Here is a 27,305-nt window from a genome sequence, read left to right as displayed (position 1 = left end):
GGGTCCCGCCTGTGCCCGGGGCGGGTTCCTGTGTGTGTGTGAGGCTTCTCCAGCCCAAGCTGGACTCAAGGGGAAGAAGCCCCCGAGGAGCATCCTCGGCCCCTTCCCCTCTTCTGTGGCCACGCCACGGCGACTTTCGCTTCCCTGAAAGCCCCGGGGCCGGGGCGCTGCCATGGGGCCGGGGTGCCCCTCGCTGTGTGCGGGTGCCCGGTGAGCCCCCAGCCCCTCCTTGGCTGTTCCCGGCCCCTTCCCGGGGGTGTCGCTCCCGCAGCCCCCGGCCCCTGGCAGGGCGCGTGAGTCAAGGCGCATTTTCTGTTTATAGTTTCCCGGGGAGGGCGGTATTTTTACAGCGTGAGTCACCGCGCGTGTGGCTGCGAGCGGAAAACCATCGGGCAGGGAGGGAGGTGGGGAAGGACGGAGGTGGGGAAGGACCCACCCAGCCCCTCCTGAGCCCGCCGGAGCCTCCCCACGGCTCCGCAGGGCACCGCCTCTGCCCCGGGGAGGAGCCGGCCGAAGCCTCCGCCCGCAGGGAAGGGAGCGGCCCCAGGAGCAGAACCCAGGCCCCCCCCGCCCCACGGAGCCCCCCAGAAAGTCGAGACAGGCGATAACAATTAAGCAGCGCTGACGTCAGATCTGTAAGTTTATTTGCTCAATGTACGACGGCTACATAATGACTCACATTCATGATATTCCATCACTGAGGAAAAACTGCTAAGAATGGTCCGTGTGTGAAATAATTCCTTACAGAAACACGGAGTTGGAAAAATAATCACTGATTAGACCTTAAAAATAGTTCACTGCATAACATGACAAAAAGCACAAACAAAGGCTCATTCAAAGAACACAGTCATTGTTCTCCTACACTGTAATAGTTATAATTTCACCATGACGAACACCAGACATTAAGATTAAGCTAACACTGGTGTTTTCTTTTGCTTTTTTTTTTTCCTTTTTAAAAACAAAATCATATATAATTGCATGTCACTATAGCAACATCCATAACAGATCAGTTTGTTACGATCACTATTTGGTAGAGCAAACTTTACCCCCGAAAAAAAAAAAGGAAAGAAAAATAAATTAAAAAACTTTAAAAAAATTTTGAAGACTATTTTGTCATAGGAATACATAACATCTACAGTATAAGTTAATAAATTTCAAGCTACTGTATAGAAATACGACACTAGCATGCACAATATTGTATCAATAGAGTAATGGAGCAGTAATCATTTCACTGGAGAGACAGTATCATAGGCAAGTGCATCTCTTAAAAAATGAAAGAAACCATTCAAGCTGCTTAAAAATCAAGTCCCTGACCCCCACTCCGTTTTTTAGCCCTCTTGTGCCATCTCTCCTGCGTAAGTTTCCTAAAGCAGCCAGAGCAAAAAGCCAAAAAGAGTAGTAATTATTTTGGAGAAGGAAAAAAAAAAAAGGAAAAAAAGAAAAAAAAAAGAGAAGATAGGTTTTGTAATTCCAGTAAATCACTTCCAAATTATACAGCTGGGACAACACTACTCACGGGACACGGGGGGCAATGAAAGAGGGAGGGCAGAAGCCTAAAGCATCTCCCGGTCCCGGCACGCAGCGGCACCGCACATCCCTCGCCGCGGATGCTGCGCCCCGAATTCCCTGCGGGACACTCGGGGCGGGGGAACCCCGGGCAAAACAAAGCCCTGGCGGGCAGGGCCGGGGCCGGGGCGCTCCCGGGCGGCGGGAGGGGCTGGAGCCGTGTCCGTCCCCCGGCGGGAGTGGCGGTGCCGTGCGTGCCTCACCGTGTCGGGCTGGCTCTCGCAAGGGGCAGGGGAAGCCTGGTTCCAAAATCGGCATCAGAATCACAACAAGGAATTAAAGCACGAGCGCGGGTTCTCCTCACTGCGCAGCGCTGCGGGAGGCGCTGCAGGGCGCAGCGCTCCGCCAGCCAGAGAACAGCAGTGAACCTCCAACAACCGTAGGAAAAAATCAAAATTAAAGCTAAATTGACTCAAAATGGGGTAAGTATTACCTGCTAAGCAACTCAGATGCCCCGACTCCCACCCCCGGCCGGATCAGACAGACTCGGAAAAGATTTTCCTAAGAGAACTAAGTTCCTGGGCTCCCGATGGTGGATAGAAATGTCTATGATTGTAGCTCTTCCCTTGAGGAATTTCTCTACCAAATTAGTGTCTAAGCTCCTGAAGTTCACTCATTACACCACAAGCTTCCCCAGGAGAAAGGAAAACACACCCGGCTTCCCTGGTGACAAACAAGGGAGCCCTGGGTGCCGGAGATCTGCTGACAAACCTCATGGTACAGTGGGAGAAAGTCAGGCAGAGTGAAATGGCAGTGCAATCCCTGAGGAAGCAGCTGTGGCACCTTAAATCAGGATGGTCTTTTGAAATACCAAACACAGTACATGACATACAGACCTGAATGCTCTTTTTTTTAAATTTTTTTTATTGTTTTTTTATTTAAGTGGCATTTTTAAGTTTAAACACTTCCCCCTTTGTCTAATTAAGTTCTTAAACCTTTTGCTGTGGACTTAAAATAGTTGAAACAGCCGCTAGCCAAGCACCTGTTAAGCTGTTGACCAAAAAACTAGAGCAGCTTTGATGTTCCTCGGGCGGGCGGTCTTCTTGCCTTGGGCGACACAGAATAGCTAAAGCCAGTCCACAGGCGAGGACTGCTCAGGAAGGCAAGCCAAAAGAACTAGCAAAAGAAAGAAAAACAGACAATCAAAGGCTTGATGTCATATGGCTGTAATGTAGAAATACTGTAAACTGCAATTTACTGTTAATACTGTAAGCTACCCTAATAAATATTTCAACCAAGAAAAAAAATATAGAGGAAACAAGAAAAAAAAAGGAAAAAAAAAATTGGATGGCCTAAATCCCAGGGCTTTGCGAGCCCCAAATTCTTTAGTTTTGTTGGTTTTGTTTTTAATTCCTTCTCAATTTGGGGATTTGCAGCTGTGCCCTGGCAGGCAGAGCGCTGCAGAGAGAGGCCCCGCGACGTGGCGCGGGCACACGGCACCTGGGCTGCGGAAACAAACGCTCGAAGCCTTACTGGAACCACAGAACTCCCTTCTTTTTTTTTTTTTTTCTTTTTTTTCAATGTTTTTGCGTTGCTTTCCTTAAAAACGAGGGCCATTCCATCCACGCAAATTCGTCTTAAAACCCTTTTTTATTTCTAGCAATAAAGTTAAATTAAAGACAGCTCCACTTGTATTAATAATCTACAGAACAGTCCATATGCCAGTGAGGCTGCTATTCCATACCAGCACAGCCAGCCTGACTTCCACTAGTGGTGTTTTGGCAAAAATGTCAACGAGGCAATCAAAGACAGGTTGTGGGGGGCCTCCCTGGGAAGGTGTCCCCTCCCTTTCCCTCCCCCACCCCGGACCCCCCCCCACTCGTGGGAAAAAAATAAAGACTGCAGTAGTTAGCATCAGCGTGCGGCTGCCAGTCCATCGGGGGGGTCTAGTTGTTGCCTTCTCCGCCGTCGTCGTCTTGCTGATCGCTCGTCCAGAGCGTTAGGTTGTCGCGGAGGAGCTGCATGATGAGCGTTGAGTCCTTGTAGGAGTCCTCGTTGAGGGTGTCCAGCTCGGCAATGGCGTCGTCGAAGGCCGTCTTGGCCAGGTGGCAGGCCTGCTCCGGCGCGTTCTGGATCTCGTAGTAGAAAACGGAGTAGTTGAGCGCCAGCCCGAGCCGGATGGGGTGGGTGGGCTGCATGTGCTCCTTGCTGATCTCATGGGCTTCGCTATAGGCCTTCTCCGAGGACTCCACCACGGTCGCCCTCTTCTCCCCGGTGGCCACCTCGGCCAGGTAGCGGTAATAGTCCCCTTTCATCTTCAGGTAGAAGACTTTGCTCTCGTACTGCGTCTCGCTGCAGTTCTTGATCAGGTAGTTGTCCAGCAGGCTCAGCACATCCTGGCACACCGCTTCCAACTCCTTCTCGATCTTCTCGCGGTAGGCGCGCACCATCTCGATCTTCTTCTCGTTCCCGTCGGCGGAGGTCTTCTGCTCGATGCTGCTGATGACCCGCCAGGACGAGCGCCGCGCCCCCACCACGTTCTTGTAGGCGACGGACAGCAGGTTCCTCTCTTCGTTGGACAGGGGCTCGTTCAGCTCCGTCACCTGCACGGAGAGAGGGGGAAAGAAAAGAGACATCTGGGTTAAGCACCAGCTGTTTGACACTCCCACCACGCCTTTGGGTGTTGCTGTGCATCTCTAGAGAGGCAGGAGGAGGCAGTCGGCTTGCACAGTCCTGCTCTGTCATCCAGCTCTGTGTCTGCTCCCATCCCAGCAGGAGCCAGCTGGGAAATCATGCTGTGGGTCCAGACCCACAACAAAAGGAGCAGGGGTTGGGTTTTATTTGAGAGATCAGCATCTTCCAGAACAAGAATAATCTTCTAGGAAAGAGATGCCTTTCACCTGTTGGATGAGAGTTGGGCTTGGTGATGCAGGGGAGAGGGACAGCCAAAGCAAGAGGGAGGAGGTGGCCCAGGGTTACGAGCTACCTGCATGGATTACCACCACCACCACAGCTACAGGGTGTTCATCTTTTCCACTTCCCACGAGCATGGGGCACGCTTGAGAGACACCCAAAGAATCTCTGAGATGGTACAATTAAAACTGCTTCAGACACCTGCACAGATGAGGACTTAAAAGCTCCCATGGTGAGGGAGAAATCCCCCACACTGGATTTTCCTGACTGAGGTAAACAGGTCACCTGTCTCATGCACCACAAAAAACACACAGGGATTACAGAGATGACAAGCACAGAGCTCCCTCAGTACTTAGGAAACATCACTTGGTATCACAACAATCCCCTTCCAGCTCCCATAACACCACTGCTGGCTGGAGCCACCGGGCAGCACCTTTAGCCAAGACTGCAGCAGGGGCAGGAGAAGCCCTTGCAGCAGTCAGGACGCCCCGGGGCAGCTGCACTCGGCTGCTCCCCTGGGGCGGTTACAGCTGCCAGGTGGCACTTTGGGCCTGGCATGGCCACTGTCCCCTTTCCCCCAGGACACGCCCCCACCCCACATCCACACCCTGGGCACAGCCACCCGGGAATGAGGCCAGCAGAGCAGGAACCTGTGAGCCACCTCACGGCAGTAAAGGATTAGGTCATGGTTTGGATGTGAAAGGCTTCTGCAAACACTGAGTCACTTTCACAAGGATCTCTAAGGACAAGGTTTGCTCTGGGCCCCGATAACCACATTTATGGTGGGGATCAGGAGGTCAAAGGCCCAGCCCAGGACCTCACTGGAATGGCCTGGAATGACTCACAGTTGCTGACACCATATTGACCTGCACATTCCAGCACATCCACTCCTCCTGCAGCTCTTCAGCCATGCTCTACTGATGTCTCCTCCCAAAACCAGGCTACAGCCAAGCCTGTTTCCCCCACAGCAAGCAGTCTCTGATCAGACCCCCCCAGCCCTTTCCCTCGAGGCAGAGGCAGCAACCAGACCCTCCACTCCCAGCGTGCTGCTCCACAGAATGCTCTAGAGCCTGCCAGAGGAGCAGCAGACACCCCTTCTCCATAGGGAAGAGGGTCTGCCTGTGCAAAGCAGCACAACTGCTTCTGCTCCAGGGTCAGAGACAGCCAAGGGAGTGGGGAAATGGGTGTCACATTAATGAGGGCAGGATCTCCCGGGACTATCAGCAGCCAGCAGTGGCAAGGGACAAAGAGCACAGAGCAAGATGCCAGGGTAGCTGCCAGTGCTCCCGCCCAAGGTAAGCAGGGCAGCGATGCCGGGGCCGTCCAGCAGCTCCCAGTGCCAGGCCAACCCTCACACCCCTCTCCTGGCCAGGACAATGTGACTGTTTGACCACAGGGCCCTGGATCCCTGTGATATCCTGCTTCTGCAGCAGAGCCAGGCAGGGCCCGGCCACAGTGTGCCCAAACACCCATGGTGAGACACTCGAATGCTGCCTCCAGCCTGCCTGTGTGCTGAGATCTCTGCTCTGCAGTTTTACAGAAAGTCTCCCTTCATTCTCCCCTCTCAGTGACACAAACTTACTGCACAAACACACAGTAATGATTCTGTGAGTTAATGACAACTTTTGGGAGCAAACCCAAGATCTCTCCCTGTTCCAGAGCTTACGGGTTATCTGTCCTCAGAGACTCCACCGGGTTACCTGGGGGCTTGTCCCACCTAAGCTGCCCTGTTTTGGGTGAGGGATTTGAAACTAGAAACATCCAGAAATCCCAGCCTGAGTTATTCTCTTCCAGCTGTGAGTGGAGTGTCCAACACCAACAGCCATACAAGAAACTCACTGATTCCAAGAGTTTTCTGTCCTAACGGGAGTTGTTGAGATTGATCATCACATGAAATTTTGCTTTTAGCAATGTGCTGAGAAGAGACACCAGTTTTGAAGTGAGGAACCAGCAGGTGCCCCACAGCCACGTCTGCAGATACTTATCACTGCAGGAAGAAGTAGATTTACCTCCTCTCACCAGAAGAGTCTTGCTGGAGGACAGATTTATTAAAACTACAGGGAGTTTCGTGGGATTAGCTTTGCCATAAACATTTTAAATTCGAAGCTATGAAGGATTACGGAGGAAAGTTGCCTGTCAAAATCCTTTCAACAAACCGGCTGACAGATGGAAAGTGCACCTGTGGAGACAGCAGATTCCCCCAGGGAGCTCACAGGGAACTTGTAAAAGCAGGAAGGGAGCCTTGTTAACCACGTCACTGCTTTCTAGCAGGACCCAGACTCCCAGGAAGGAGCACTGCAGAGACATGGCCAAGATGTGACATGGGTGGGGACGAGGACCACGGCCCTCAGCGCCAGGAGAGGGAAGAGACTGTAGTCCCACACACTTCAGTTCACAATTGAGCTGAGGGAGGAAGAACAGAAAACCATCTGGCTCTCACATTCCCAGGAGGAAGAAAATGCAAGATGCCCAGGACACAAGGTATAAGACAGCAAGGTGCACTGAGCTGTCTTATCAGAGTTAGAAAAAGGCAGAAAAGATGTATCCCAAGTTCAGCTGCCTTTGTGGACATGCCTGCCCTCAAGTCTGCCCAGGGCTGCCTGTGCTGGCATTTCCTGCCACAGCCCCCTCCACACTCCAGACTGCAGTCACTGTCAGCTCTGCTCTTCCCACAGCACTGCACCAGTGCCCATCTCCAGCACAAACCACTCCAACACCTCTGCACCAGCCTGTCACATGTCACATGGGACTGTGCCTTCTCTGCAGCCTGTGCTGGCCAAACAAACGCTGATTTTTTTTTCCTTGCACTGCAGGATTCTGAAACAAAGTGAGTCCAATCAAGCCACAGCAGGCTGAACAGCAGGTTCTGATATACTGAGTTTGTAGCATTGCACTGAATGCCTCTGATATACCATCAAATAAGGCAATATCCTGCATCAGGGCTGGATCACACTGCAGCAGTCATATTATGGAAGGGCAGAACTGCCTCCTTGTTAACTCACACCCTGAAGGGGTCTCACCTCCCTGAAGAAGGGCAGTACCCAGATCAGGTCCCCTGATGCCATTTCCAGCACTGTTGCATGGAGTCAGAGACTTCAAACAGCCAAAGGAAAATCTTGATTTGGCATTAGGAGGGCTTGGCAGGAGCACAAAGCATCAGCCCCCCGCTGGAGTTTACCTGCTCTTTGGGAAGCTCAGTCCGTTTGGAGTTTTACTTCCCTGGCTGCCAGCACAGAACAGCAGAATTTGTTCTGCAAATCTCAGTAACTGTCCAGCCTCATCTCATTCTTGTACCCATGGAGACTGGGGAGAGGAGCAGGAGATGCATGTGCCTGAAATGGTGTCAAGTGCTGGATGTGGCATAAACAGCGAAGGACAAGGAGCTGATCCACATGGTGGAAATTTGATAGAGATAGAGGAAAGTCTTTCAGCTATTCTGGAAAAAAAAAAAAAAAGGAGAACACACCTGCCAGGAGCAGACTGCACAAGGACAGCTAGCAGGGAGTGCAGGGAGCTTGGCTTGGAGCAGTCCATGCTGCCAGGCTCTGGCTGGGAGGCACGTTCCATCACAAAAAGGAGAACACTGCCAGTTCCAGTCTCACCAGTTCTCCGATGGCACAGTGTCTGCACCACCAGGACTCAAGTGCCCTTAAGCCACAGGGAAACTCTGTGAGTTCCCATTGGACAAAAATTGCTGGAAGTTTAGGGTTTGTACTGCTTGGGAGACCAGAGGCTTGTACAAATCCAAGCCCTCTGATTTGCAACAAAGCACTGCAGAGGCGGCACCATTTCTGAGAAGGTTTTTCTGATTTCTCCACTACAGCTGGAACTCTGACTCAACACCCTGCCCAAAACCTGCCGGGCTCCCGGCATGCCCGAGGATCACACTGCTGCCAGGCAAGGTTCAGCCTCATGAGAAGAAGCCAGGGAGCAAGCAAAATTTTACCTGCCCCTAATGACAAGGTATGTAAACTCCAAAAACACAAGGGTTGTTTCTACAGCACCTTCTTTCTGGAAGTATCCCGATTAACAGGCTTTGGGGACACCCACGGGGAAGGTTTGCTCCCAGAGAACAGCAAGTCAGGTTGGTTAGGGGCTTATTCCAGGACTTCCACTTCTCACATTGCATAAGCAGGCTTGAGCTTACATCAGGAAATTACTGGTTTTGAGGTCTGTTCAGTGACGGAAGTGAAGATCCATCACAGGACTTGGTTCTACCTGTTTATCCTTGCACATTTTTCACTTAGTTTGATAATTAAGTGCCCACCCATTTACAGCTTCTGCCTGGCTTTGATGTCTTATCTTAAAGCAGACAGCACTGGCAAGCTGAGAGGACCCAGAGATCCTTCCCTGGGGAATACCATCAACATCTGACAGTTTAACCCACGTTATAAACATCAACACTTGCTCTTCTTATTGCCTAAAAGAGAATCTGAGTCCTTCAAGACATCAGACAGCTATAAAGCAGAGAAGCTTTCCTGGAGAGACAGAGACAGCCATGGGAACTTCAAACTGTTCACTGAGAACAGTTTTTAAAGATCACCAGAGCTCCTCACCCACCAGGATACACAACATCCATCTCCCCTTCAAGCACTCCTGCTTCCTGTTCTATCCAGAGCTCCTGCACCATGTAATTAAGTTTATTATCTCTCCATACAAACCCTAGCAAGTGCCTTGTTTTCTTTCACATGCAGCTCAGGGCTGCCCAGGGAGTTGGTGGAGTCTCTACCCCTGGAAGTATCCAAAACATGACTGGACATGGCACTAAGTGCTCTGGTCTGGCTGACTCGTTAAAGGTTGGGCTCTGTAAGCTTGAAGGTCTTTTCCACCCTTAATGATTCTGTGACCACCTTCAGCAGCCCAAGTGCTGTCATTTTGGAAGGTCATGACTGACAGACTGCCTGTTTTTTTCTGTCCCCAGCTTGCCCTAACTTGAAGAAATGGCTGTCCCCAAGCAGATGAAATTGTCACCATTACCCAGCAGCCTGGTGAGAGTCACGACTCGATGTCACACAGCCTCACCAAGAACAGCTTCTCCCCAAGCACCAGAGCGAGCTGTCCTACAACTCCATCGCAGCAGTCGGAAAGATGCTTTTCTTAAGCACTGTCCTACTTTGGCAAAGTAGGCGTGTGTTAAACCAGACCTAAATCTAAAATGTTACCAGATTGGTTTGGGTTCTTTTCCCTGTTGTCTTGCCTTCGCCCCCTGTCACACTTCCAAAGTGGAAGTCACACCATAACTGCTTCTCTGCTTGCTGATCCCTTCCACTCTCCTCTGCTCATGTTTTAACTCAGCGTGGCCAGGGGGGTTTTGGACTGTAGGTCGCACCCTTCCTCTCATCCCAGACAAGACCAAAAAAAAAGGACGTGCAGGCTGTGGGCAGACACAAGTTCCCCACTGCCTTCTCCTTACCCTGTTTCAGTATGAATATTTGTGCTAGTTCCCGTTTTCTAGGCTGGCAGGGCCAGTTCACATCACAGGACAACAGCTGAGGGCACACGGGATGGTTCTACCATTACATTTCAAATTGCTCCCAGTGCCTCAAGGACCAGTGTCTGCAGAGAACTGTTTATTGCTTGTGGCCCAGCTGCATCTCAGAGGCTACTCAGGCGCTCCAGACACCAATTAGGATTTCTGCATGTTCCTACACTTAACAGCAGCTTTCATCCCACTCTGCAGCCTTTATTACTTAAGGCGACTTTGAACCACCCAACACAAAGTCTTAAAACTGGGAGATGTGGAAACCAAGAGCTCATTTATTTCATTGGTCTCTGCAGCTTAACAGCTACATGTGATTGCACTGCATTCAGGTTTGATCAGTCCTTGGAGCCTGCAGACCTCCTACTCCAGTTTCAGTGTGGCCATCATGGGTTTCAGTTAGAAAAAAAGCAAATTTCAGCTATTTGGGTCATTCTTGCACGTGAAAGGTTGAAGGGAGCCAAGATGAGAAAACCAGTAAGAGCAGCAGAGCCCTGAGCTGCTCCATTGAGTGTCTGGCAGCAGCATTTCGTGTACCAGCCCTTATCTGCAGCACTGCAGTCCCAGCACTTGGTCTAACGACTCCGGGTTTTTTTTCCATACAGAACACCTGGGTGCCATCGATTTGTGTCCCTGACTTCTTCTGCAGCATGAGATAAGGCAAACACACGAGGGAGCATCTGCCTGCCATGGCTATTGTGGACAGAGCAGCCCAGACACATCCCAGTAACCAACTGGAAGGAAAAACCCCAGACTCCCAGTTTTGTGTATGTTCAAGTGTTCTACAAACAAATGTTGAAGGAGCTACAAACCATTTCTGAGTTAGCATTGCACAGTCCTGTCACAGAGAGCTGCTCCTCTAACCAGCATGTGCTTTTTGAGCCAGGAAAGAATTATGCTCAAGTTCTCCTGTTTTCCTTATTAACACCCTGATTCCCATTAGCCTTACTGACAGGCTATTAAACAAGATGAAATCTGGCCGTAGGACAACTTGTTTCAGCGTCTTGCTGCCACTACCTGCCTCGCACTTATTAAAATCTCTTGGGGAAAATGATCGACCTCTGTTGGCCTAGTGCCTTGCAGCCACCAGATGGAGAGAGCAGCGAGTCCAACCACATCAGTCCCTATTTCAGGGGATTGTCACTCAGGGCTCATCACACTGTCCCTGGCAGATGGGATACCAGCACCTTTGCCTGCTAACTACAAAGCAACAGAAGGGATGCCAAGCTATTCCTTCCCCAGGATATGGCAGGCTGGCAGCTTCATCTGCCCACTGCTGTGCTCTGTGAGTGCCTCAGCAGCAGCCCAGGATCACCACCGCCCTCCTCCATCACCCAACAGCTTGGGGAGCTCTCCTGCCTGGGATTATCCACTCTGTTCCCTGCTGACAGGCCTGTTCTCCAAGCTCTCTGCTAAGCACGTGGAGGAGCAGTGCCACAGCATGCCACTGCTGTGAGAGCTCAGATGTACCCCTGGAGCTCACAACACGTTTCAGGAGCTCAGAGTTGATCTGCTGATCCTTTTGGAAGGGGAATGACAATTCGTGGTTGTTACAGGCTCCTCTGGGCTGCATTAAGCTTTTCCAGGAGGGAGCTGAAGAGCTCTTCAAGAGAAACTGCAGCTCTTTCCTCAGAAGCATTTCTGTACAAGTTTGAAGACTTAGGGTTTTCAAATTTCTGTTTAAGCATTATTCCTCAGAAGATTCCATCTACTCATAGGCTTTTGAGCTGAAGCAGCCATCCACAGGATGGCCACTGGACATTTCTAGAGTCTTAAGACTTGGTTCATGCAAAGGAAGATGGTTATTTTCTTTCCAATTCATGGTAAAACAAACCCAAGCTAGACAGATTCCTGGGACTCTCTAGATAAAAGTGACAAGTTTCATGTGGGAAGGGTGTTTAGTGCTGCTGGGAGCATTAGCTGCTTAAAGATTTACCTCACAGCTTCCAAGGGTACTAATCTGGCTCAGATCTTAGTGCTTTCCTGCTCACCTCCAGCCCCACTGCCAGGCAGTAAGAATCCTGCCACTAGATCATCAAATCCTCCCCACAGCATCAAGTGCCAGGGCTTGTCCTTAATCAGGGGCTCAAAAAATGTCTGTGCCCATGGCCTAGCTGAGCCAAGTGGAGAGAAAAGACATGATGTGCCATGAGCAGGCCACCCAAGGCTGAGAGCAGGTCCTGGTTGCTGGGAGAGGCTGTTCCCAGGTCTGCTGGAGCAGGATGAACTGGGCAATTCCTGTCTGCTGGCATGGCTTCCCTTGGCACGGCACAGCACTGCTGCCATGGCAGCTGCAGGCTGCTGATCCAAAGGGTGAAATGGGAGAAGCTGCAGCCATGCAAAACTCCCTGCAGTGAGCATGCACGTTTTTAGCTGCTCCATGTCACTCTCCCAAACACTTTGGAAACACCTGGTTGTTGCACATCAAGGTAAGATTCAGGAAATATTAAAAAAAACACCTCACAAGATTTTTTGCTCTAGGTCTCTTGGCCTGTAGATCCAGCAGTTCCTTGGTGTCTCAAACATGTTCTACCAGATTAAGCAAGAGACTTCCCAGGTGAATTCCTGCATGCCAGCTCCACGATAGGTTTAATTTCTGCATCAGTAGGTAAGGTGATTATCCCTCCAAATGTACTTTACCCTCCCACTGATTCGGGGATTTCAGACTTGATCTTACACACCTCTAGCAAAGGCAATTTTATTTAATTTCTTAAATAAACTTGCAGAACAGAAGAAAGTCAAGTTTTTGCTCTAGCAGCTTTCTGGAGCACTGCAACCAATTTTAAATTAAAAGGGGGGGTCACTTTACTATCCCAGATCCAACTGTTTACCTCCCCTCGCCTGGCTCCAGCCATCTCCTCCCAGCCTCTTCTGAAGCCCAAGGGACTCCCACCACAGATTTGATCTCAGTTCATCACAGGTGACAGAACCCCTCAGGTGCTGACATCCTCTTGACACCACCAAATGCAAGAAGCCAAGCTCCCAACTTGTAAGTAATGAAATATTCATCCCATGTAACAAAGCCCAACAGCATAAACAGGCAAAGCTCCAACGCCTGCCCCAGCTGGGTGTAAATCAAAGGCTGTTAATCTCCCCCAAGTTCTCATTCACTGCTGAACACTAAGCATTAGCCTTTTACAAGTAGAGATCTCCTACAGCAATTGTTGAGCGTGTCTGTTAGCACATGGCACAGCAACAGCTTCTCCACCTACTATTAATAAACTTGATGCTGCTGAGCACCACAACTGTCCAAACAACGCGTCCATCAGCAGCCTCGTTAGCACTGAAGCTGAGACTTCTCGCTGGTGTTTTTCTAGAGCCTTGCTGAAACCATCTTAGAGAGGAGTCAGAAGCACACTGACACGCCAAGTAGCTTTGCTTGGTACGTAAGCAAAGACACATCCCAAGCCAGCCAACCCATCTAGCGAGATCAGAGGGAATTTGCAAACAATTAAGGAATGGTTTGCACTTGGAATCCCCGCAGACTTGCGCTCGTCCAAGCACAGCTGCCTCAAACACCCATAGACGGACTCAATTCCAACATCTCCTTTATAGAAGAAAAACATTAAGTACTCTAATCCCTAATCTGGGGATCACTTTAAAGGAATCTCACGCCATCATCAGTGACATGTTCTCTACTCTCCTACTGCAATTAACTAATACACTGCCCCTGGTCACTAGATAACTAGCTTGGGGCCAAAAATCAGGTTTGTTTGGTATCTAATTGAGCATGTACTGGGTCACGTCTGAGATGTGACTAAATCTGGGTTAGCACAGAAAAACCTGAAACTGGGGGAAGTTTGCCCTTAAACAGGCAGACAAAGGCTTTTGTTTCGCCTGCTACACGAAGGCTTTGCTTTTGAGAGACAGTCTTGTCAGTGTTTCCTGCAGCCCAAGAACTGCTGCCTCATCATTTCAGCTCCATTTTCCAGAATTTACCATTTCTGCGCTTTTCTAGACTATACCAAAATAACCAGCAGTGCAACTCAGAGCATGAAACTCCTAGATGAAGATCAACCCTTACGATTTACCAGCCCCAGCAGCTCCCAGGGCTCCAGCCCATAGGAGGGACCAGAAGGATGTAGCAGCTCAGCCTCACTGTCATTGTGCACTCAGAAAAGATGGACAAAGCCATCTCACTGCTGAGCTCCTCCCCCAGGCAGGATCCCCACCCAGAGTCAAGGGTGGGAATCCCACATCTTAACATCTGGATTCTGGAGAAAAGAGTCAGGCCTCTTACTTAAAAAAAGAAATAAATTTAAACAGCAGAATGAAAGTAAATTTGTCCCCATTTTTGTTCATTTCAGACTCGGAGGAAGGACTCTGCTCATTAGATCAAGCAGCCAGGGGCAAAACATTCCCACAAAGCCATTTCATTTCCATGGGGAGAGAAGAGTTCCCCCACCTTCAATGACTGAAAGCTGCACTGACAGAAGCAGAGCCTGGCAGCCAGTAGCCATGGCAGAACATTTTATCTCAATGCCACCAGCATAAAACCAACAACCACCATTTATCTGCACAGCTTCTTCAAGTCAAGCCAAAGGTTTCAGAGGCTGAAAGACAAAGCCACCCAAAATCTAGCACAGTGACTAATCCATAGCTACTTCCTGTTGTTTAAGTTGGTTTCCAGGCTATTGCTGCCCAGCAGTGACCATCACTAGTCAAATCAAGTCAATACTTATGTTTTCACTCAATATTTTCTTCCCAGACAAGGCAGTTGCCATTTTTCTGCACTCTAACACTGGGGAGTAAGACTCCAGTTAGGTTAGTTACCTTTTCAGTCAGGAGCAGAAGTTGTTGAAGGCTTTCAGCTTTCTGGAAAGAATGGACAAAGACTCAACCAGCGAAGGAAAGAAGGTCTAAGCTGGCTCCAAACCAGTTAGCACAAAAATACTCCTCACACTATCAGCTTTGGAAGAATCAGTCATGAGCTGCAGAGCACTGAAGCATTGAAGAATGCCTGGAAGCATCGAGGGTGCAGCAGCTACCCAGAGACAACCTCAGCCCTGCATCTCAGCTTTGCCACGGTGAGGTGGAAGATGATGCCTGGATCCTATCAAGGCTGTCAATGGAGAAATGCTTGGGCAGCCAGGCAAATCCTGTTCCAGTGTGCTTTGTACTGCAGTTATTCTAATATGCATTCACTGGCAGCTCAGGAGTCTGAACAGGGCAGAAAGGCACAAGGGAGAGTCCTACATGCCTCAGGCATTGACCCATCTGAGGAAAAGCTCCCTCAGGTCAGACTGGAGGCACTGTCCAATGCCTCTTTCCCTGAACCTGCCTCTGAACAGCCTGGCTGGGACCCTGAGCAGCCAGCTCTGGTCTGAACTAGTCTGACAGTCCTCATGGCTCTTCCCTGCCAGACTGGAATTGAGCTCCCAGCACACCACTCACCTCTGCCAAGGAAAAAGCAGCACCAACAAGTTCAGCAGTGCTCCACATCCAAGGACACCTCTGAGCTCAGACAAAGCCACCTCCCAAAAAGCAGTTGATTACTCAAGCACTAGCAGCTGGGACACACAAAAGCTTGGATTTTTTATTTTTCCTAAATATGTACCCTTGCACACAACTTCTGTGCATGGTTTACTTGGCATGAAGCTGCTCCAAACAGAAGCTCAAGAGTTCAGTCATAGAGTTGGTGCATTAGGCCCTGCCAGATGTGTCACCATCCATGGAGGTTTCTCCAGATGTCAGGCCATGGCTACCACTCTCCTCCCCAGCCCCTGCTCCATCAGCTGCACCCTGAGCCATGTTTCTCCTTCTGTCCTCAAGAGCAACAGTTAGTAGATCCAATTCCCAGCTGCAAGCCTGCAGAGGTAGTAGAAACATCAGGCTCTGAAAAATCTTTGTCCGTAGGATTGTGATCTTGGGGTCAGTCACCAGCCTGGGGACAAACCCAGGGTCCCTGATAGGCTAATGGGGACCTTCAGGTCACTTTTACTCCACCTCCCTGATCTTAAGCTTAGCAAAGCTGAGGCTGTTTATTCCTACTTGGAAAGCCAAGCTGAGCACACCTTTGAGCAGCACTAATTGTACTGGCCCAGGCACAAGAAAAGTGGTTCAGTAGTACACACAAAGAAGACATGAAGAAGAGGAAAAAATGTGGTGGGGATCCTCAAATTAAGGAAAATCTTCATTCTACCAGCTATAGAAGCTGAGGAAGAACCATGTTTTTCATATTCCTGATCAGAAACCAAATCCCAGCTGCAGGAGGCAGAGGGCTACACCACAGTTATGTGGATAACCCTCTTGAAAGCACTGTCCAGAACATCCATGAGAACCACTAAGAGGATGCCAAAGGCATCATCCACTTGCCAAGAACAGTGTATATGCCCCTAGATGCTGGAGTTTTCAATCCACAAAACATTTCTGGAGCTGAAGTTCTGTGGTTGTCCTTAAATTGCTGTTCCTGAGTATTCCAGCAAACCAAAGTACACATCATCAGTGTCCAAAAAGTTTATTCCAGACAACTTTGAGATCAGCTGGTGAACACAGCTGGGGTAGATAGGGCTTATCCACTGACATTATGAAGGTTATTTGGTGTACTGACACAATTGAATCTCCTGTGAACCAGACACGTTTTTACACAAGAAGCAGCAAATAAAGGTGGTTGAAAAAAATTTAATAGATCAAGACAACTCACACCAATCTTTTTGTACTTTCATGGTTAGACATCATCCAAGAGATTTACTGGATAAGCCAAAATGATCCAGGGATTCATGGAGAACCCTTGCCCAAGTTTTACTGTCTATGCCCCAGGTATAATTCAACTGCTGTATTCTCCATTACAGTATCAGTATCATTTTTGTTTAGTTCAAGAAGAGCTATTCCAGGTCGAGTCCACCTTGGCTGCTACACTTGGCCAACTAAGAAACCCATGGTGTTGTAATTCAGTGACTTCCTAAATGGACTAAATAAGAACTCACAGGTGCTCAAAGAGGAATTTTTAAGAGCTTGATCTGCTGAAGACTGGTGAGTTACTGTGAGCAGTGTCCACTAGAGCTGCATACAGGGCACGTTGCTGCCTATCTGGGGCTTAGGTGCAGATGTGATTCAGGCTACTGCTGTAAGGTCCCAAGGCTGAGTTACACAGAGACAACCCCACGCTGTGAACAAGGTCAGACAGGCAGAGCTCCTGACTGCCACCATCCTGTCCTGACCCCATGGACCTCCAGGAAGGGAGGCTGTCTTCAATCCCTACCACCACTGCATCCACCAGTGGTCTGGAGGCAGCGTTCATGCTGCCTGCACAAGAGCATCAATGCTGCCATTAGATGCCAACAGCTAATGACTGCACCATCCACCTCGGCACTGGGAATGGTTTCTCCAAAGCCTTCCCCAGCCCCCCTGGGAAGTGCTACTACAGCAGCTCACACTCCTTGCTCCCCTCCCACCATCACAGATGGCCTGCCCAGCACTCCTCCTGGAGAAGCCTTTCCACACCACCGTTTTGTCTGTGTACACTGCGAGCAGAAAACAGCTAATCATCCCTGCTCTGCCTCCTGGGGACTCTCCAGACAGGACGGATTTGTGTTACTACCCCTTTTTCCAAGGGTGAGCCTGCTGTCTGTGTGAAACCTTGCTATCAGCAGTGATATCCTGGATGTGGGGGATGATAACCCACCCAGCTGGTGACCATCACGGGAGAAGCCCACACACCCAGTGCCAGGGAAGGCCTGCAATTCCCCATCCTCACGCTCCTCCTCCACCCACAATGGCCATTTACTGCACCGAGTTGTGGTGTCTAAAGCCTGGAGCAGCCATCTGCTTTCCAGCATCTCCAACATTCCCCCCTCCACACCCACACTTGGTGGTCCTTGCACACAGCACAGCCATGGCCCTGCTGCAGAGGTTGGGCCCTCCAAAGTGAAGCAGTCAGGCATTTCCCTCACAGAGGACAGCCCCACACCTACACCGTACATAGGTGCAGTGCAATAATTCTCCCCACACACTTTTAAAACATGACTTATTTCCTGCATAAGCTATTGCAATCATCTTGTTCATTCACCTGCACACCCTCTCAGCACAGAGGTCTGTGGGGAGGCAGGTGCTCTGCTCCCTGGGCAGCGCTGGCCAGGGGCTTGGCAGGGCTCCCACCTCCGGAAAGCCTCCAGCAGCTCTCCCCAGCTAATGGATATCGATCCCCAGCCCTGGCATGGGCTCGGACAGGAAAGCTCTTCCCGAAGCTGAACCAGACAAAAATGCATCTTGCTCCAGCCACCAGCACTGTGGGAAGTGAAACTCTAGCAAGCCCAAGGCCAGTGTCTGACCACTGACCACCCTGGGGACCAGGAGAGAGCTTTCCTGTCCCCCAACACCTGACAGTGCTGATAGTACCCCGAGACAGCACTGAGGTGACAAGAGACATGACCAAGGTCATGAAGACATAACCAGGATGGATGGGCCCAGCCCTGCACCCTTCCTGGGTGTGGCACCACCTTCTGCTCCCTCTGGTAGGTGAGGGGAGCACCTGCTGTGTTTTCAGAGACACCCCCCCAGTAAAACTGCCCCTTTTGGGAGCTGAAAGAGCAATCCTGCTCCTGCAACAGCAATATAATTGCAGGCAGCAATTAGGGGCACTGGCAGCTAGCACTTGCAAGAAGCAAGGAGCTAGAAGTTATCATATATATAAATATTATTTTTGAGAAACTATGGCGATCCCAGACATCACTGGATGAATCAGCAGACAGCCAGAACCCCAGCACACCATTTCCATTTTAAACCCTTAACACAGCCATTCAGCACGGGTTCCCAAGCAGACAGGGCTGAGGCTGAACAACCCACCCAGCTGCCCCATGCGAGGCAGCCACCAAAATGCAACATGAAATGAAGCTGCAGGAAAACGAGCCTCTTTTCTGCCCATCATTGCCACGACGGCTTTGAAAGGAGAACCATCCAGCATTTCCCAGCAGGGTGCTAGGGAGGGCTCGGTTTGGAGGGCAGGATGGCTCTGCATCACCTTCGCTAGGCGCAGCCCGCATGCTCTCTGCTACCGCCTGGGTGCATTGCAGCTTGGACCATGGCATATGACATCACTAGGCGTTGCTACGGAAATGAGTGCGAGGTCATCAGCCTCCCGCACAACCGGGGCTGGGGGCTGGGCAGCGCACGGCGACGGGGATAACCGGTGTGACACGGCTGTGACACGGCTGTGACATGGCCGTGGCCGCCGCACCGGCCGTGCCGGAGTTGGGGCAGCGCGGTGCAGGAGGGAAGAACAAAGCTCTGCCTTTTGTTTGCTGGTGAAGGGAGGCGGCAGCGCTCCCGCTGGGGATCGCTTCCTTACGGCCAAACTACTCGGCAGCTGATAAGAGGCGTTAGCCCGGTTACTGTTTCACCAGGGCCCGTAAGGGCTGGAAGGAAAAATCACATATATATGAGCTCTTAACAACACCTGCGGTTCAAGCACCCAGCCCGGGGAAGCAGGCTAAGAGAAATTCACGGTGCAACATGGCTGTGAGTCCGGGCATATCCCTGCCGGCTTTGTCACGGCGGCTGTATTATCCGTAGGAAATGAGCTGTAGGATCTGCTCACACAGCAGGCTTTGCTTTAAAATGAATAGATGCCGCTATCAGAAAATGGTATAAAAGCCACAGTGCAGCAGAGGGACAGCCCGGCTGGTTTAATGTGATAATATCTCGTTCCGATTATCCGTATTTCATTCCTTGATAAGGCATCTCCTCCCTCCCCGGGCTCGGGCTGTGACAGTTTTGTCTGTTTGATAAATGCAAGGTTATTGACAAAATGGTGCAATATGGGCAAACAGAGCTGCACCCACGGCAGACTGCGACATTCCCAGATCGGCATTCACTTTTCATCAGCCGGGGAGGACACCCCAGCTCCCAGCAAAGGTTCAGACCTGACTAAGAAGACAAACATAAAGAACAGTTTTCCCCTTTAAAGCACCCCCTCCCTCCCTCCACCCAGTCTAGCCTCTCTGCAATATGACAAATGCAGAATCTTCTGGAATGACTTGATCCTGCCTCCCACGATTGCTTTGTTTGCAAGATCAGATCAGAGATATGTTTTTTTTTCCCTTCTTATATTGTCAAAATGTCAGTATTGAAGGGGAGCGTTCAGTGTCACAAATCAGATCAGCCTGCTATATGCAGAGTCTTTATTTTAAGAGCGTGAAATGAATACAACATGACTCAATTCATAAATCTCCAACCAAGAGCAGTAAAAATAAGAGCTTTGACAGTGAAAGGGCTCCTGATCTTTGGGGTCAGGGGCACACACCAGCCCCGGCGACCACGCGTGGGAAGGGATGCACGGCGAGGGATTTCGGCAGCGGGGAGAGGTGTGCACGCAACCCCCCCACAGCGGATCCCCCCGTGCCTCGCCCCGCGGGCCCCGAGCCGCTGTGACCCCCCCGGGCAGCGCCGCACCCCGGGCGGGCTCCTCTGCCCCGCCACGCTGAGGCAGGGTGGGCAGGGGGGCGTGCGAGGGGCAGGCAGGGGGCCCTGGGGTGGGGGGACAGAAGAAATGCGGCTGGAAGGTGATGTGGGGGGCTGCAGGGCTGCGGAGGCAACGCGTTTGAAGGCGGAGGAGAGGATGTGGGGGTGCTCTAGGGCAGGGGAGGGGGTGCGTGGGGCTGAGTGGGGGCAGCAGGGCAAAGCGCGGGGGTTTGGAGCAGGGGGAGGATGAGGGGCGGCTCCAGGGCACGGAGGGGGGATGTGTGGGACCGGGTGGGGGCCCCGGAATAAGGGAGAAGATGCGGTGGGGGGTTTAGGGCAGGGGAGGGCGATGTGTGGGGCTGGATGCGCACCCCAGAACAGGCGAAAGATGTGGGGAGGGGGGTCTAGGACACACGAGCAGTATGCGTGGGGCTGGGTGGGGGCCCTAAAGCAGGGGAAGGGATGCGTGGGGGGCTCTAGGGCAGAGGATGGGGGTCCGTAAAAATTAAAGTAACCCTGGATCGGGAAAAGCGGCGGGAACGGGATTCAGCTGGGGGTGTCGGAGGGCGAGGGACCGGGGCCCTCAAAACCCCTTGGCCCCACCGGCCGAGCCCACCACCCACCGCGGGGAACACGCGGATAGGGCGAGGGCAGGGCGGCCCCAGCGGGGCAGGGGGAGGAGGAGGAGGGGGTGTGTGTATGTGGGGAGCGCGACGGCCGCGGGACGGGACTCACGTTCTTCATGGCGGCCGCCATGTCGTCGTATCGCTCGGCTTGCTCGGCCAGCCGGGCCTTCTGCACCAGCTGCTCGCGGTCCACCATCTTCGCGGGGTCCGGGGGGGAGAGGGGCGAGGAGGCTGCGGGCTCCGGGAGGAGGAAGAGGAAGGAGGAGGAAGAGGAGGACGAGGAGGGCGCGGCGGTCTCGGCGCTGCTGCGGCTGAGGCGGCGGCGGCGGCTGCGCCCGGTGCTGTGCGCGCGCCGCGGGCCACCACAACCCCCCTGCGCGCGCCCCGCCCAGCCCCGCCCCTCCCCCGCCGCCCCGCCCACCCCCGGCCCGCGGGGCACGATGGGAGATGAAGTCCTCAGGTGCGGAAGCCGTGCTGGGTTCATGCAGCCCTGCTCCGCCCTCTAGGACTACATCTCCCGTCGTGCCCCGCGCCAGGGCACCGCCCCCTCGCCCCTCTGGGCCCCGCCTGTGCTGATTCACCGGAGCTCGGCCCGGGTGGGCCGCGGAGGGCGCGGCCCGCGCCGGGGGGAGCGGGGGAGCCCCGGGAGGCACCGCGGGGCGGGCGGGCCTCGGGATGGACCTGCGGGACAGCGCCAGGCACGGGCCCACGCAGGGCAGGGGTGCATCCGCAGGCCACGCACACTCGCAGCCAGGTCCCGCTCGTGGCCCAGGAGCCATTCGCAGCATGGACACCCTCAGGGCGTGGACGCTCCCACAGCCCAGGCACACCCGCGGGCTGGGCTCGCACACGGAGTGGACTCAGTCACAGCCCAGGCCCGCTGAGAGCCCCCACACCGCACACAGCCCGTCCTCACCGTGCCCACTCATAACCTAGGCCCACTCACAGCCCCACACACAGCCCGTGCCCACTCATAACCCACGGGCTCTCACAGCTTGGACCCACCCTCAGGCTGGGCTCGGAGCCTGGACCCACACACAGCCTGGTGCCACTCATTCCCAGACCCGCTCCTGGCCCTGACCTGCTCACATCCTGGTCACACAGCCTGAGCCCACCCACAGTCCAAACCCACTGGTGGCCCAGGCCCATTCCCGACTGAAAACCCCAATCCATCCAAAACCCAGACCCGTTCCCATCCTGGTCACATTCACAGCCCATGCACCATTCCCCTGTGGAGACCCTGCCAGTGTTGCTGTGCCTGGGGTCTCTGGCACTGTGGCAGTGCTGGGCTGGGTTGTGGTGACACATCCTGGGGCAAATCCCTGCCTCCTGCTTTCCCCTGGCCCCTTTTTCCCACCAGGGCCAGGGTCCTGATCCAGAGAGGTGAGAATTCCCACTGGAGATCACCTTGGGCACACAGGGCACTCACTCCTGGATAATCCCTGGCATGAAGACGTCTGCTCCAGCCATGTGGGGCTCTGCTGCATGGGGAGAGCCACTGGGGGTCATAAGACATCCCACTTTCCTAAAGAATTTATGGATAAAATGATGTTGAGAGGAGGATATAGAACTGGGAAAAATGGAAGGGTTTAATGGATCCTGTTTTCCTAAAAAGCCTCTGGATAAAGTGGTGTTGAGAGGATGCTGTGGCACTGGGAGAAAGGAAAGGGGTCTAATACACAGGGTGATCCCAATGGAAACACTTTATCCTGGTTGGAGAGAGCCAGGCAGTGCTGATGCACAGATGAACACTGTCCTTCACACGCCACATGTTCCTGGCCCTTCCCAAAGCCACTGTCCTCGGTGCTTTGGGATGTGTGGGGATGATCCCAGAGGACTCAGCCATCCCCTGTGCCCTGTGGTTTCCTTCTGAAACCTCACAGGAACCCTGGGTGCCACTGGGACGTGCCGGTGTCCTCAGGGCAATGCTGTGGCTGTCCAGAGCCTGTGGCCACGGGCTCACCCACGTGGGTGGGGACAAATTGGTTTGGGAATGCTGGTGGTGGTGAGCAACACCCTTTGGGGACAAGATCTTGATCTTTATTGTGGGTTTAGCTCTGCTCTGCAAATAACAGAGAGTGGCATCGCCTGGATTTGTGCAGCACAGAATCCTCCTTTGTTTACAGCTTCCGAGGGCAGAAGAAATCCCCCCCTCTGACAAACAGAAGCAGAAACCCGCCCGGATCCTCTCCATTTCCTCTCCAAAAATCAGAGGCTGTCTCCTCGCTGGCACCCCCGGCCTCACACCCCGCAGTGCACGTGGCTCGCAGTGAGAACAGCCTTTGTGCCCAGCCTTTGTTTACTGCCCCGGCCATCCCGAGGAGAGATCCACAGACAAGGGCAGTTTATTCCTCTTCCCTGATAAAGGCCCATTCATCCTCCCGAGGGGGCTCGCTGTCATCTCTGGAGAGCTCTGCAGTGGGGCTCTGGGTTGTTTTCACTCTAGCGCCATTTTTGGGAGAGGGTTTGAGTAAAAAAAGTGCAGAATGTGAGAGAGTATTAAGGGAGTTTGGTTCCCAAATTACTTTTTCCAGTTGTTGCTGCCATTTCTTATCAATAATCTGGAGGTATATGTGGGACATCACCCCATCTGGGCCAAGCACACACAGATCTGTGAATGAATGGGAGCAGATCCCCTGATCATCCCCTTTTGAGTGATCCTACTGCATTTGGGCTGGATGTATGCATCCTCTAACTTGGAAAAATAAATTATATTATCCCTTGGGTACAATCCCTGGGTTCTCATGGACAATATTGAACACAAGCCCAGACCTGAAGAAGTGCTTTTGCACCTGGAAGATCCCCTGATTTGTCCAAATATATCAACATTCCTAATAAAAACTGTTGCCTCTCCATACAAGCCTTTGGACTCTTATCTAGTATTTTCCATAAACCTGGCACATTCTCAGCCAGCCCAGCTCTGCCGGTTTACAGTGACCCTGTTTTTGCCCCAAAACGAGCAAATACTGATTTATTTCTGTCAGAGCACCAGAGCCATAAATACATTTCCCAACGCAGATGATTTCCTTCCCCATCACAGGTCAGAACAGGATATTCATGATGCTGTAAATTCTTCAGAGTAGCAATCTGGCTGTAATATTTATCTGCAGTGAATCCAGTCCCTTTTCTGAGCTCTGATATATAAATCAACACCCCTCACAACACATAATTTACATTGCACAGCCTGGGCAGCAGTGCGGTGAAGGTTTGGTGGTGAATGGTCCAAGTTAGAAGGTTCTGGTGGGCAGCACGGGCAGCTGGAGGTGATAACTGGCTGGACATCAGTAAATCCATTTTTCCCACCTCTGGTGCCTGCAGACAGCCCTCAGTGAGAGCCTGGGGCAACTGCTGTGTTGGGAAATCACAATGACCCAAAGGATGTGGGTCTGTTCTGCAAATGTCCCAGAAAAACCTAATAACCTCGATTCTGCCTGCGGGATTAAAAATACTTCTCTGCGTTCAAATGTGCCACTTTGCTAATTCCTGTGGCCTGGAAGAAGAGTCTTTCTCCTTGCATTTTCTTGCCTTTCCTGCTACGTCTTGTCAATGCCTTGTGACACCGTGAGGGAAGGCAGGAAATTCTCCGTGACTTGGAGGTTTGCTTGGGTGAGCTGCTGACTGCTCTGAAAATGGATCCAGAAATCCTCACCCCTCGCTTCCTGCGGGAGAGCGACAGTCGTGTGCCCCTACCCTTGTGTCTTTTCCCTCCATATCTGCTTCCTTGGAGCCAGGGAGATGCCCAGGGAAGGGGATACCCAGCGTGGGAGATGCATGGTCCCAGCCTGTCCCCACACCAGAGGTTGTCACTACAGGTGCCACCTGCCACACGTCACACCAATGGTGACCCGACTGCTTGGTGTCTTCACCTGGTGGTGGCTAAGCTGTGGAGACCAGGGGACACAGGGTGGCACTTCCCAGGGCTGGTGTGTGGGCTGGGGTGGGTCCCATCCCTGGGATGCTGCCCAGGCTCCTGCACAGCCCCAGGACTGGGTGCTCACCCCAAGTCCCACTGCCCAGGCAGCTTCTGCTTGGATTGCCCAGAGGAAGGGGCTGCCTGCCCAGGGGAGCACTTTTGCCCTCTTGCAGTTATGTTGGTGGAAAAACAAGCTGAGAAAGCCTCTGGCTTTGGTGTCCCCTTCCCTGAGGTTGCAGGACAGTGGTGCCCTCATGTTCTTCCTGCCTGTCCCCAACACTCCCATGTGGCACCCTAGCCCCTTTCCCAGTGTGCTGCTCTGAGCCTGGCTGTGTGACACAGCGAGGGACACATCCCAGGAGCAGGCCAAGGCTGTCCCCTGTTCCCCTGCACCTCCCCAGCCCCCCAGGGTGCAGCCTTGGCCCCTTCACCCTGACACAAAGCAGAGCCAGGGGGATGACAGCCAGCCAAGGTAGGACCCCATAACCAACAGCTGGGTGAGCTCAGGGGTTCACCAACCCTCCCCAAAATGTCCCAGAGCCAGAGGCTGCCTCACCTGAGGCAGGAGGCGATGGAGGGGCCATGGCTGGTGAGGCTGATGACAGACCTAGGGTGCTTTGCTGGGAGTTTCCTTCCCCCTGTCTGTGGAGCTGCAGCGCTTTGTACCCAGCCCCTGGCCTTTCATCTGAGCCTTTCAAAGCACTTTCCAAGCCCAAATTAATTCTGCTGCAGCAGCTGCCCTCCCGTGCTGTTTAACATAAGCTCTGTCTCGAAGCAGGGCTGCCCCTACCCCTCGGGGCTTCCAGGAATGATTTTCCCTGAAACCAACTCGAAATGGGAGATGAGATGGGAGAGCATCACCCCGTGCCTCCCACTCTCCCCTTATTCCCAATACCCAAAAACTGCAGCAATGCCCATGCCATGGCACCCTCCTCTTGGAAAATCCCCTCTCAGCCTTCTCCCCTGCCCTCGGGAGGATACTCCCACATAAGACAGGTTCCCATGGGAAGCCGGGGTGCTCTGGGGTGTCCAGGTGGTCACAGCTCTCTCTGGGTGCTGGTGGGGAGCTGGGGGGACCTGGAATGCGAGATCCCAGCGGGAAAGGTGGGCCGGGACCAGGCGTGCTGCTTCCCTGCGGGGCATTAATAATTAAGCAGGCTCGTCAGGCTCAGATGGCAGCTCTTATTTAAGGAGCCGATATAAATACCGCCCAGACGGCACTTACGGAGCACCTAAAAAAAGCCCTGCCTGTCTCGGTCCCTCCAGAAGCAGCTCTGAGCTCTGCGGGGCTGGTAGGCAGCACCAGGCAAGGTGGGCACCAGCGTCCTGTGGGGACAGGGCTGCCCCGGACTCTGAGTCTGAGAGGTGGCAGCGTCTGGGGCCAGTACTGGGGACACAGCCCGTGCCTCAGTTTCCTTCTGCGGCAGGGACCTGCCTCAACCTTTCTCCTGTGCAGGGCAGGGGTGGATGCTCAGCTCTGTGCCCTGGGTTGGTGGCATCGGGTTGGGGAGTTGGGGTGATTGCCCACCCACCACCCGACTCCACCCATGCCAGGGGAAAGCTGCCAGAAGTGTTCCAGTGGCTGCTAAGTGCCTTTTTGTGTTTGTGCTGGCAGCGAGTGACCCCCCGGCCCTGCTGTTCCCCATGTCACAGCTACCTAGTGACACCCCTCCTGCACTGGGGTCGGGGACATTCATCCCCCAAGGGCAGCTCAGTCCTCCCCTCTCCCTGCCCAGGAACTCCAGGATACCCATCCTAGAGCAGCCCCATCCCTACTGAAGGGCAGGGGGCTGGGGAGGGGCAAGCAGGGTTGGCAACTTTGACACAGCCATGACCAGGGGAGCAGCGGGACCCCCCAGCCTGGACATCAACCCCCGCCAGCATCCTGGCCCCCAGCAGGAGGCGAGGAGCCGGAGGCGGAGGGACGGGGCTGTCACAGCGAGCCGCTTGCTGCAGTCCTGCTCGCAGGCTCTGCAGCGTGACTCAGCACAGCCTCACGGCTCCCAGCCCCACCGCCGCGGCCTCTTCCCCCAGCCCGGGGGGAGCACACGCTCCTCACCTTCCCCCTGCCCTCCCACAGCCCCTGTCACTCCAGAGCCACCCCGCGGTCCCACTCATCGCTGTGTGTCCCCACCCCAGGACCACCAGCAGCTCCTCCAGCCCCAGCACAGGCAGGGACCCCTCCTCCCGGGGCAGGTCAGGGCTCCGAGCGATGGAGAGCAGGTTGGGGGTCAGTCTGGCAGAGCCCATCACTCTGCTGTGCCCATGGATCCGTCTGGATCCGGCCCTTCCCGCCCAAAGCCCCACATGGGATTGGGGAGCCCAGCAACTCCTGCTATGGCACCTCTCCAGGCATCGGGAGGAAGGATTTGGGGTGTTCTCTCCTGGGGGATGGGCCTGAAAGAGATGTCAGGTCACATAGAAAAGTCTGGAGATTTTTTAAAGGATTTTTTGAGCCTCACTTCTGGGG

The 27,305-nt window shown here is 53.0% G+C and overlaps 1 protein-coding gene and 1 long non-coding RNA gene across 2 annotated transcripts; one reads left to right on the top strand and one right to left on the bottom strand.

The window, feature by feature from the left end:
• Positions 1 to 2: 2 nt before the first annotated feature.
• Positions 3 to 15,145, top strand: LOC134553130 (uncharacterized). Its single transcript, XR_010081038.1, has 3 exons — positions 3 to 635; positions 8,243 to 8,382; positions 9,341 to 15,145. It is a non-coding gene; the product is annotated as an uncharacterized LOC134553130 (long non-coding RNA).
• On the bottom strand, positions 612 to 21,302 carry YWHAG (tyrosine 3-monooxygenase/tryptophan 5-monooxygenase activation protein gamma). The gene is made up of 2 exons (XM_063402486.1): positions 21,032 to 21,302; positions 612 to 4,109 (listed from the first exon to the last, which is right to left on the bottom strand). Exons 1-2 carry the CDS (start codon positions 21,116 to 21,118, stop codon positions 3,453 to 3,455), a joined length of 744 nt encoding a protein of 247 aa, XP_063258556.1. The 5' UTR covers positions 21,119 to 21,302; the 3' UTR covers positions 612 to 3,452.
• Between the last annotated feature and the right edge of the window lie 6,003 nt (positions 21,303 to 27,305).

This window comes from Prinia subflava, chromosome 8, assembly GCF_021018805.1.
Source record: "Prinia subflava isolate CZ2003 ecotype Zambia chromosome 8, Cam_Psub_1.2, whole genome shotgun sequence".
Lineage (NCBI taxonomy): Eukaryota > Metazoa > Chordata > Aves > Passeriformes > Cisticolidae > Prinia > Prinia subflava.
This window is presented reverse-complemented; position numbering and strand designations above follow the sequence as displayed.